General features: G+C 38.2%; 1 protein-coding gene across 1 annotated transcript in view; it reads right to left on the bottom strand.

The window, feature by feature from the left end:
• Positions 1 to 1,157: 1,157 nt before the first annotated feature.
• Positions 1,158 to 11,945, bottom strand: part of atrnl1a (attractin-like 1a) — a 314,332-nt gene continuing 303,544 nt past the window's right edge. The window contains exon 30 of the mRNA XM_052572190.1: positions 1,158 to 2,060. Within this exon, the coding sequence (XP_052428150.1) occupies positions 1,936 to 2,060 (125 nt within the window). The 3' untranslated portion in view covers positions 1,158 to 1,935. The remainder of the gene's footprint in view (positions 2,061 to 11,945) is intronic.

Below are 11,945 nucleotides of genomic sequence, written 5' to 3'. Positions count from 1 at the left end.
AGTTTTCAAAGGTTATGACTCAACTACACAAATGAGAATAAATAAACAAAAACAAATGCCTTTGAGACATAAGAGACAACACAATGATATTTTTTCTGCATTGCAGTATAACACTGTACCTGTATAGCTTGTGTAACAGTGCAAATGAACCAACAACCCAGTCAGTGATACATTTGTTAGATTAAAGTTGAACGGAAGTCATTTATACACACGTTATATAAATGTTCAATTTAAAAATTTAAATCAACACTGCAATGAAAAAAAAAAACAATAATAATAATAAAAAAAACAGACAATATAACAAAGGGCTTAAGTTCAACACATTTGGGTTGATAAACATAATAGAGAAATACAATAACAATTTTATGCAGGAAATGTATGACTTATTGAGCCTACTTTAGTTTAATAAACTTGATGCATTTTCATATTAAGAAATGAAATGTCTTTTACATGTCTTGACTATCTGAAGCAAACAAACCAAACATTATTATAATACACAATTAGATATACAAATACAATCCGTTGTTTCTTGGCTTTATTAAAATTAAACAACACTGAGTTGGACATACTATATGTACTAATGGCAACTGTAGTCTGACGATTTTGTGAACAAATTAAAATACAAACCAATGATTTTGCCCACAGAACCCTAATATTTTAGGTCCATTTTTGCTGTGGTTAACTTGGCCAACTAACATCTGTTTATCACAGGCTGTTTCATTACAACCACTCTGTCTGATAAATGCAGCACTAGTTTATGACAGCTAAAGTTCCATAAGGTAAATCTGTAGCCAAATATATTTGATGATTCATATACTTTCTTTTATGTCAGGCACAAACACACGCAAGTGTAGTAAGCCTGTAAAAAAAAAAAAAAAAAAAGATGAAGGAGACGATTTAAATATGTACTCTTCCATTCAAAACTTCAAAAAGTTTGATATGCTCACCAGGGTGAAAACAGAATTTTAGCCAGCATAATGTGTATATATATATATATATATATATATATATATATATATATATATATATAAATATATATATATATATATATATATAAATATATATATATATATATATATATAAATATATATATATATATATATATATATATATATATATATATATATATATTATAAATTAAATAAAGATTACTGGAGTATATATTTACAGTCCTTCTACTTGAAAAAAAAAAAAAACTTTTATTTCAGTATGTTCCTTTTTGCTCTTTGTAATTATGAGTGAATCCTATACCAAAACCTTTTCAGTGTAGCATCTAGACAACCTCAAATCTAAAATATACGGAGAAAAAGCCCAAAACTCCAGTTTTAATTTCATGTGGTCAAGTGCATGAGTTTGTGTATGGCCACTAGAAGACCCAAATATCAGTTTTATAAGACAAATCCAATCTAATCACTAAAATTAAACTTTCCACAGACCAAGACCATTACAAAACACCATACAGTATGTACCAAATACAGTTCTCGGCTTACGATAATTAGTCTATTAAAGAGTCATCAACAGACATTTTACTAAATAACAAGACAAAAAACCTGAAAGTAGAGGCAGGTTTATTCTGAATCAGATGATTAATTCTGGCCTGAAACTTGTTACTAATTTGGGTCCGAGGGAGTTTTATCTACACGCTCCCTCCCTTTTAGAGAAACAGCTGTTGAAAACAGAAACCCAGTGGGTGCAATCAAAATGCAGATGTCCTCCACAGAGGTTCAAGCAATACTGAGGGAATACGAGCTCCACTATGGAGCGTGCAATTCAGGAGGAGCCACACACGGACTACTAATGTCTCGACCCTCCTTTGTCATTTACACTTCAAGAGCTCCCCGCTCATCAACACCATCTCCTTGTAGTGGTAACGAACGAGAGAGAAGGAGAAAAAAAGCTGAGAATCAGTGTGTCCAGTGAAGTCAGTGGGCTGGTTCAAACGCAGGTTCCCTGGTGCACCGTGTGCTGCTGTTTACGGCTCTTTAGACTCAAGCCCTTGTCTTTGAAGTCGCCGGCCCTCTGCTGCGATGTATCAGTAAGAGCACTGGCTATGGTAATGCCTGTGGGGAGAAGGAAGAGATGTGAGAATGGGAAGGAAGTGAGTTTCAAAGAAGAGGACTCAGAAGTGCAGCAGGTGAGGCACAGCATCCTGATAGGAACACACCGACACTTAACAAACAAACCTCAGTCTCTGTCAATATCACAGCAGTTCAAGCTCATCTTACAACCATCAGTGCAGATCACATTGATATTTATTGTGTTTTTTTTTTTTCTACAAATGTATACACTTTTGACAACTGGGAATTTTGGAAAACATTCCAAACAGCATCACAGCTCGGATGAAAATCATATAAATCTATGCTAAAATACATGTGAAAACTAGCAAAAATAAATGTTTTAAAGGAAAAAGTGCCAATGTTTATTACTGGGATAAAATTATAAGATTATCAGTATTGCAGAAGGGGTGTTTTTCTGTTTGTACATGTAAGATCTAAGATAAAAAAGCCTCTGAAAGCTCATTGTTTACCTTTGTTATCTTGAAATGAGGGAACAATGTGGTGTATCTGATATAGTTTGATCAGACTCATAATGCTACAGGCCACATTCATCATTCAATGTGTATTCAGGACAGAAGCTCTGAGAAAGAGCAGAGGCTCTTTGAGCTCTTGTGTAATTTGGACAGCATGTGTTGATGTTTTACACATCAGAGATTCCTATTGAATACTGGCTACCCTGACGAGTTTAAAGCTTAATTCTTGAACGTATTTACAATAAGCACACATGAGAGCTAATAACTTTCAGATGTGATCTTTAGTAAGAAATAGAGTTGTGACTGAATAAAGCCTGCATTGAAAAAATAAGTAAAATGAAAGAATAAAACAACTAACTAAATACAGATGAATAAAAAATATATAATAAATAATTTATATACAAGAATGAATGAAACAAACAAACAACATATAAATGTACAACTTTGTATAGATAGACCTAATATTTTTGCACTATTCCACCAAAGCACGATTGTAGTGTAGTGATTGTAATTTCTTTCAATTGCTTTTTCAAAATATCAAAGTTCAAATTCACCTTCTTGACCCAGTATTTGAATAAGATGGATTTATTTACAGCACACATTGTACATAACAATAGGACGAGATCCTCTAAGGAACAAAATGTTTTCCGCCGAGGAGAGCTGTCCGTCTCAAGTGAATTAATTGCGAGGGTAAGTCAAATCAGGTGCGCATGAGGAGAAGGCTAAAGTGCTTTTGGCTAATGGAAAATCAAACTCATTATTGTGATCTTTGGCAGGTGAACTGCTTGCATGATTAGCCCTGATGAATCCTGCACTTTGAGACAGGATGTGCGAATCCGAGAACTCCATTAAAGGTAATCAGAAAGACTTTGTTGACCCGAGGCATGCATCACTGTAAATGAACCCTTTACAGCTCCTCCATTATTGGAAACGGCCGTTGTCTTGTCCACGTGAAGCATAAATGCCTTCCCGCCACTGCTTGCGTTTGCTGTGAGCAATGTGCGTGAGACAAGTTCCAGAGATAATCGGAAGAATGTCTCTGCGGGAGCCGAATGAGCAGCTGTCTCTTCGCACCACCTGCCTCTTCACAAAGTGTCATTATGCCACACCAAGGTCACTCTTTCAAATGATGAGTGTTTTCCACAAGCAATCAGCCACACTCCAGCCTCAGTGTGACGCCAAGGTTACTCTGAGAGGGGATACACTCTCAACCTGACTTTCTATTTCCTTGAGTCATAATGACTTCACCCGTCATTCTCAAGCCATTGGCTGGATGAGAGATCTGGTGTGGTGGGGGGTCAACAACATAATTTAACTTCAATGTTACTTGTGTGATTAAGGTTAAGGTAATGAACTCACTTGGTGTTTATTGTACAACACAGGCCTGACAGCATAGGTGACAACAGCTTACAGTGCTAGCATGCAAACATCAGTGCTGTAATGAATGCTAATGGTGTTTAGAAGTGAAGAAGTGAAGAAAAGACAAAGTTTTTCTTTTTCTTTAGCTGAAATGACTGAGCTTTAAGTGGCATATTTTATAATTATATTTGCTGCTTAATTTTACTATAAATCTTGGATACAGCTGATATCACTTTCCACATTAGCAGACCTCAGATCTTGCCTTTCAGTTGCTGACCAAAGAGGTTTTAAACCATCCTCTCAGAGGCCCACAGCAATTAAATGGATAGTTTACTCAAAAATGACAGTTGTGTCATTATTTATTCACCCTCATGGCGTTTCATATTTTTTTCTGTAGCTATTTAGGTAGCTACTGCCACATGACAGATAATGATATTTATTAATAAAAGGGAGTTCCAGTCCTCAATTCTGATTGGTCAGCAGCTGTGTTTTATTCACGATACAGTACAGCTATGACCACTTCACCCAACAGGTCTGTGTATCACTGCGCAACACCCTTAACATAAACATTCATAAACAATCAATAATACACAGTGCCTTACAAAAGTACAAAAGTATTATTTTGTTTCATATTTTGTGACATTGCAGCCTTATGTTAAAGTTCTTTAAATTACTTTTTTCCCCCACATCAATTTACAGTCCATACAGCACAAAAAAAAACCAAAAAAAAAAAACCCATACAAACAAAAAAACCTTTGTGACAACTTTCGTCAGTTTCTGAGCTCTAAAGGCAGTTCTTTTGACCTCAGGGCTTGTTGCTCTGATATGCATTATCATCTGTTAGACCTTTTATTAAGGCATGTGTGCCTTTCCAAATCATGCCCATTCAATTGAATTAGCCACAGGTTGACTTCACTCGAAGTGTAGTAACATCTATAAGCAGCAAACATATAATGGCCCATTACAATAGAGGGCTGAATCGCATTGATAATATAGCAATATGAAAAAAATATTTTTTTCTACCACAGAGGATGCGATAAGACTGTCATGTGACAGTAAAGAGGTGTGTTCGACTTGAAGGTTGATCAGTGTATGACATCAAAGTACGGCGATAGAAACCATAAGTAGACGTCTGGTCTCTTATCGCTCTCGTGGTACTTGACACACACCTATCGGTCTAAGCAGCACTACTTTAAGTCGAACACATCTAAGAAGTCTTCAGAAGAAGCATCGCTTCAGTGGGATGCTACACCTTTAGCTTCCAGAAACATAATTTTTAAACCCTGAAGTGTGAATCTTACCAGGGGAACCCCTCTAAAAAAAACTATTTTACCCCTGGAATGCAATGTTGTCTGGTGGGACGATGGGCAGTGATCGAGGTAGTGACTAAAGGCAGTGTCTGAGTTGTTCTGACGTCACATTTTTACGGAAGTCACGGCACGTGAAAACGCACAGCTTCTTTATTCAGGCTGTGTGCATTTGACGGTGGATTGACTGTTTTGAAACTTATATAGTAGTTACATACAGTAGCACCTAGACCCTTTCCAAGTTGTCATGAAAAAAAGCCAGGAATTTTAAGTTTAAGAATATGGGACCTTTAAGTAGTCTAAGGTAAAGGTATAAGTAAAAATAAATAAAACTAAATGCATGATATGGAAAATGTGCTCTCTGTCACCAATCCTGTCCCTGGTCTTCCGTCCGTTCGCCACCAGATTTTTGCCTGTGTATTTTGGATTTCCTTTTTGTCTTACCGGTTGAACTCTGTTTGCCCCTGCCTGAACTATTGCAGAGACCCTGGATTATCTCTCAGTCCTGCCCTGTTATATTACTTTTGCAGTTGATTGTCCGACGCCTGTTTACTGTAGTTCTCTTTTGTCTTGCCCTCTATATACCCGTGCACCATTGTCTGACCCTAGCCTGTTTTGACCACGTCTTTAAATAAAGCTTTTCAAATGGACCCGCATGCCTTTCGACCTGTTCACTCCATTACAGAATACTCGGCCACATAAGAAATCATCAACTTTTCAAAAGGACATTGGCCAGGTATGGACACAGCAAGAATATTATTAATCCTTAAACAAGGCACATGATCGCTTTACACAGTAACCAGACTGTTTTTTTTTTGTTTTGTTTTCTGTGATGGCATTAATCAATGGTGTTACATCCCCAGGCGTAATTTTTATTTTGTTTTATTTGGTGTTATTTTTGCGGTATTTGATATTGCTGCTATGTTGATTACGGTTTGTCTTGGCAGTGTTTTGTTTTCTGTCCATCTCTCTTCTCCCTACTCCATGCAAAAGCTTAATGAAGATCATCTGGTCCTAGTTGTCATCAATCACTTGGTTGCTCTGTTTGGCTCCTGGAGGGAGAGCTTGTGGATAAAGCTGGAGACTCCATCTGCTCTTTTGGCCTTCGCTGCCTCTGGAGAATTTTTTGCTTGCCCCAGACCATAGCATGTGTGCTACTTGTTGTCTGTTTGTTTTGTTGTTGGTGTATACAAATAAATTTCAGCTCTTTCACGAGGGTCTGCATACATCACAATTTTTGGACTACGCTTTGTTGTCTGTTTATGGACTGTGGGTGTCATGGAGGAAGAGCGCAATGTTGCATCAATGCCAGTAATGGCAGACGCAAAGTTTAGTCAAGCTCCAGGACACTCGAGTACAATGATTGCTACTCCAGTGATTCAATCAGCTCGTGGAATGGCGGCCGTATCAGAGCACTCTCACATAATGGCAAAGACAGCAGAGTCTGTTCGCAAAATGGCGGCAAACAACGTCCCATTTGGTCACTGCTGCCATTCTAGAGTCTCATCATGTCACAGCCAATTGTCCAGTGTCTCGTCACATCACAGCTGATCGTCCAGAGTCTCGTCACGGCACAGCTGACCATGCAGAGACCTGTCACATCAAAGCTGCTCGTCCAGAGTCACGTCACTTCCTGCCTGTTACACCCAGATCTCCGAGGTTAGTTCGTCAGTATTCCTGACTGGCATCCAGCGTGAATGCACTTTTAACAGTGCATCTACCGCTGATATCAGCAGGCACAGCTGGTATCCCCAAAGACCATTCATTCTAGTCCTGAATCCTTCTGTTCCTGAACTGATTTCCCTGTCTGTAGCACTTCCCATACTGGGGATCACTTTATGGTATGTTTGGGCTGCGTACATCACCACAGAGCTCCCGAGGCGGTGGCGTCCACTATGATGCTGATGCTGCAGAACCTCCAAAGTTAGTGGTGCTTACAGCTGTGTCTCCAGAGGCAATGGCGTCTGCTACAGTTTTTCCAGAGTTGGCGGTGCATGCTCCAGAACCTCCTGCCACTTATTTCACTGTTATACACTACTGCTTAAAAGTTGTTTCAAAACTGTATCTCTTATGCTTACCAAGGCTGCATTTATTTGATCAAAAATACAGCAAAAACAGTGATATTGTGAAATGTAATAATATAGTTTCAACCCTCTACGGACACCTTGGCAATTGACTAGTAAATTGTAAAGAAAATTTGTAAAATGGCACCGTTTTTTAAATACAGTACTAACATTACAAATATTTAAATCCACTAGCTAGCTACCTGTTGAAGAGTCTAATAAACCTCCATCCTGAGGGCAGGAGTGTGAACAGTCTGTGTTGAGGGTGGGTGGGGTCTTTAATCATGGATGCAGCTCTTCTGTGGACTCTGGTAAATGGCGATGGTAAATGGCCCGCATAGAGGGCAGTGGAGTCCTAATGATCTTCTCAACAGTCTTCATCACTCTCTACAGACGTTTGCTGTCCCTCAATGTAGTGCTGCCATACCACGCAGTGATGTAACTGGTCAAGACGCTCTCAACTACACAGCTGTAGAAGTTGTTAATGGTCTTAGGTGACATGCCAAACTTCCTCAGCCTCCTCAGGAAGTACAGCTGCTGTTGTGCTTTCTTAACCAGCTGGGTGGAGTTGAGTGTCCAGGTGAGGTCCTCACTGATGTGGACCCCCAGTTATTTAAAGCTGCTTACCCTCTCCACTTCAAGCTCTTGGATAAACAGTGGCTGGTGAGTTCTCTTTTTCCTCAAGTCCACTATCCTTTCCTTTGTCTTGTCTGTGTTGAGGGTAAGATTGTTATCCTAACATCATGTCACAAGACTGGCCACCTCTCCTGTAGGCTGCTTGATCCCCGCCAGTGAGCAGTCCTATCACTGCTGTGTCATCAGCAAACTTGAATATGGTGTTGTCCTTGTGGAAGGCTACACAGTCATGTGTGAACAATGTGTAGAGGATGAGACTGAGAACACACCCTTGTGGGGTTCCAATGTTTGTTATGACAGTGTCTGAGGTCCTATTTCCCAAAACAGACTGGGGTCTGCCAGTCAGGAAGTCTTGGAGCTAGTCACAAAGTGTGGGGGGTAGTCCAAGTACTCTCAGTTTTTGGGTGATTTTTTGATGGATGACCATATTGAAGGCGGAGCTATAATCAATATAGATCATCTGGGATGATTTTCCTCAACCATTGTGTACCGCAGCTAACAGTAGGGGGGAGTTGAGTGGTCCGAGTGTGTGTGTGCCTCCTTTCTGTGTCGAAGCAGGCATAGAATGTGTTGAGGTCAACCAGTAGGCTGTCTGAAGAGCTAACAGTAATGCTTGTGGTGGTCTTGTAGTCTGTGATGCTGCATGCCTTGCCACATTCGCCCAGCATCAGCATTAGAGTAGAAACTGTCCAGCTTCTCTCTGTACTGTCTTTTAGCCACTGTAATGGCTTTTCTCACTACGTACTTTGCAGCTTTGTTCTCTGCCTCGTTGCCTGATGTAAATGCAAGAGATTGAGCACGCAGCATGTGAGGTACCTGACTGTTTATCCAGGGCTTCTGATTGGGGAACTTCCTGACTTGTATGGTGGGTACAATGTTATCAACACAAGTGGTAATGTACCCAGTCACATACTCAGCATAATCCTGTATGGTGACAGAGGAGTCAGCAATGAAATGAGCCATAAAAGTCACTAAGGATTAATGAGCTGCTGGATTCATGAATATTAATCAGGTTATGTGCGTTCGCTCAAACTGATTTGCTGAAATCAAAACAGGGACGATAATACAGTAGGTTGCCAACCAAAATGCCTATTACCGGCGCTGCAGGGCCATGGCGTTGCAAACTGACTGGAATTATATTTTGTTTTGTAAATGGAGATTGAGAATGATCGAGTTACTCGTTCGTACGTTATCTGGCTCAGCTCGGTGTTCATCTTCAGTTCTCTCTTCACAGCAGTTCAGTCAGTGTACTGTGTGAGTACATGAATTACTCTGGGATATTGGTTTGTTTTAACTCAGAGGGAGTGTCAGCCACATTAAAAAAAGTTAAAAGCTTATGTCATTTGTGGATTAATGCTTACTGGAGACGCGAACCATTTAAAACGATTCAGTTCAATTTGGTGAACTGGTTCAAGAAGATCCAGTTACATCGAGTGATTCGTTCGCAAACCGGATATTACTACAATGCAGTGAACGCGCTCACAACAGATCCGGAAGAGAAGGCAATGCTGAATAAAGTCCTAGTTTTTGCAATATTTGGACCAAAATGTATTTTCGATGCTTCAAAAAATTCTGACGGACCATCTGATGTCACATGGACTAATTGGACGATGTTTTAGTACCTTTCTGGACATGGACAGTATACCGTACACACACCTTCAGTGGAGGGACAGAATGCTCTCGGACAAAGTCTAAAATATCTTAAACTGTGTTCCGAAGATGAATGGAGGTCTTACGTGTTTGGAACGACATGAGGGTGAGTCATAAATTGAATAATTTTCCTTTTTGGCTGAACTTACCCTTTAAGTCCTATGCTGGCGCTTGGTCGACAGCTTACAGTATGACTGGAGCCCGTGTCTCTTTTCTCTCTCGCCATTAAAATAGTTCAGTTTTGTTTTTAATTTAAAAGTTACATTTCTCATTGTTTCCTTATTAAGAAAAATGAGTCAATGAGTTTAATTCTGAGTCAATCACGTTTGACCAATTTAGCCTTTTCCAATCATCACGGCTTAAAATAAAATCTGAAGATATAGAACACTTAAAGCATACTACAATGTTATTTTAAACATTTAATTAAAAGTGCACTGTTAGGCTTATATCAAAGCATTTGTGCTGAAAGTGGAAGTTGAAGCACGCTTATTAGGCTAATACAGGCGCCAGTGCGATCCCTTCATCCTGTTCTTCATAACAGTGGAAACAACTTGAAGTACGCCGTCTTTTTTGCTCATACATATAAGACTAATATTTCATTCAGAACTGTAAATGGTGTACCCTTATTTTTGTGTAAACTCACATGAATATCAACAAAATGTGCTTTTGCTAAATAGAGAAAATAAACTGGATGCACTTTCTGCCATGTCTGTCTGAACATGTCGAGCTCGGGCTGAAATGCAAAGCTCTAAAGGCCAATTAGATAAAAATTAGAATACTATAATAAACACACAATAATTATCTGCTTGATGACACTCTTATTTTTATTATTGGGACATGAGAACGTGTCTGTCTTAAATGCGCAAACATGCAATGGATAATGGAAGTTTGGTTTATCAAGTTCATCTATGGTCCAGTGGTAGAAGTGATTTTAGAAATCCTGATTGTGTTTTTTTAATAATACATAACATTATTAATACAGATTTGTGTATTCTGCAGTTTGCTGTTTTTTATTTATTAATTTTTTTTTTTTAGATACAGCGTGTCCATTGGTTTGGCTTCTGCAATTTTTGCAACAGCATACAGAGTATTACATACAATATAATATGGTTTTGTTTTTTTCTCAGGAGACATGAGGCGCCTCTTAGAGCGAGACAAAGAAACTGGCTGAAAGAGACGTGAGTCTGCCAAAGAGATAAAAACTTTTGATCTTAATGCGTTGCTTTGTACTATTTTCAGTTTTTATATTTTGTTAAATTCTAACAGAATGTATTCATTACCAATATTTGAACCATCTCTTTATGTTTTGTAAATCCCAAACAGAGTACAGACATCAGAAAAGTGTCCGTCTATGAATGTGTTTTATAGACTATTTTAGATTTTGGAAATACACATGTTACGGACTTGACAAAAAATACCTTTTTGGGAGACAACATATTTTGTAGACTTTCTGTGATTTACCATGCACAAACCAGAAGCAACAGTATCTGCAGAATGGAGAAAGGTTGACCATTAAAAAAAAAAAGGATCTGACATCTCTCTGTTACAGACCATTCTGTAAGCAGAATTTTTGCAAATGCTTATAAAATGTTTTAAAAACTTCAACAGAGATGTCTAGAAGGAATATACACACGCATTTAGTTTGCCACAAAGCACAGGCAGAAGTAACCTAATAATTGTGAAAAAGGAGATATTTTAATTATTTATTAATGAACTAATGTTTTCTTGTCGGCTGCAAGATGACATTCATGGTGCCAACTCTCTCCACATGAAACGTGCCTTTAAAGAGAAATGCAACCTCCACATATTACATAATCAGGGAGTATTTGCTTTCATTTTGAATTTGTTCGTTTAAAAGTAGAGATTTCAAGATTTTGTAGATATATTTCTCATGTATGTGAGGCACCCCAATTTTAAGTTATTTCATTATCAGGAAAAAATTTAAGTGATCTTGAAGACGACTCCCTGTCATGCATGCACATTAATAATTTTCCGGACAAAAACTTGAATATAAATAGTAATAGAGCACATTTCTTTTAGGTTACAGCATGGGATCCGCATTAAAATTACATTTTCACAAGACTACAACTGAGACAGCTAGTTGATGTTAATTTAATGCCCGATGTCGCTACAAATCGCTGATCATTAGTTGTTTTTGATCAAGATTAAATGGATGCATTACTCTCATATACTTGTTTTAATAAATCTCTTTTGCATTAAATCAAAAATAATTATAAAATGTTATAGACTGTGAATAAAATTGCAGTTTCACATTTTGCATATGCATTACAAAGTTAATTACTATTTACATGCAATTATACAAAATAAAACCAAACAAGATTTTTAAGGAAGATAAAATATGACAAATAATTAATGTTGTGCATCACACCGCACAAATAT

This window comes from Carassius gibelio, chromosome B13 (assembly GCF_023724105.1).
Source record: "Carassius gibelio isolate Cgi1373 ecotype wild population from Czech Republic chromosome B13, carGib1.2-hapl.c, whole genome shotgun sequence".
Taxonomy (NCBI): domain Eukaryota; kingdom Metazoa; phylum Chordata; class Actinopteri; order Cypriniformes; family Cyprinidae; genus Carassius; species Carassius gibelio.
The sequence above is the reverse complement of the archived record's forward strand: the minus strand, read 5'-3'. Positions and strand labels throughout refer to the sequence as shown.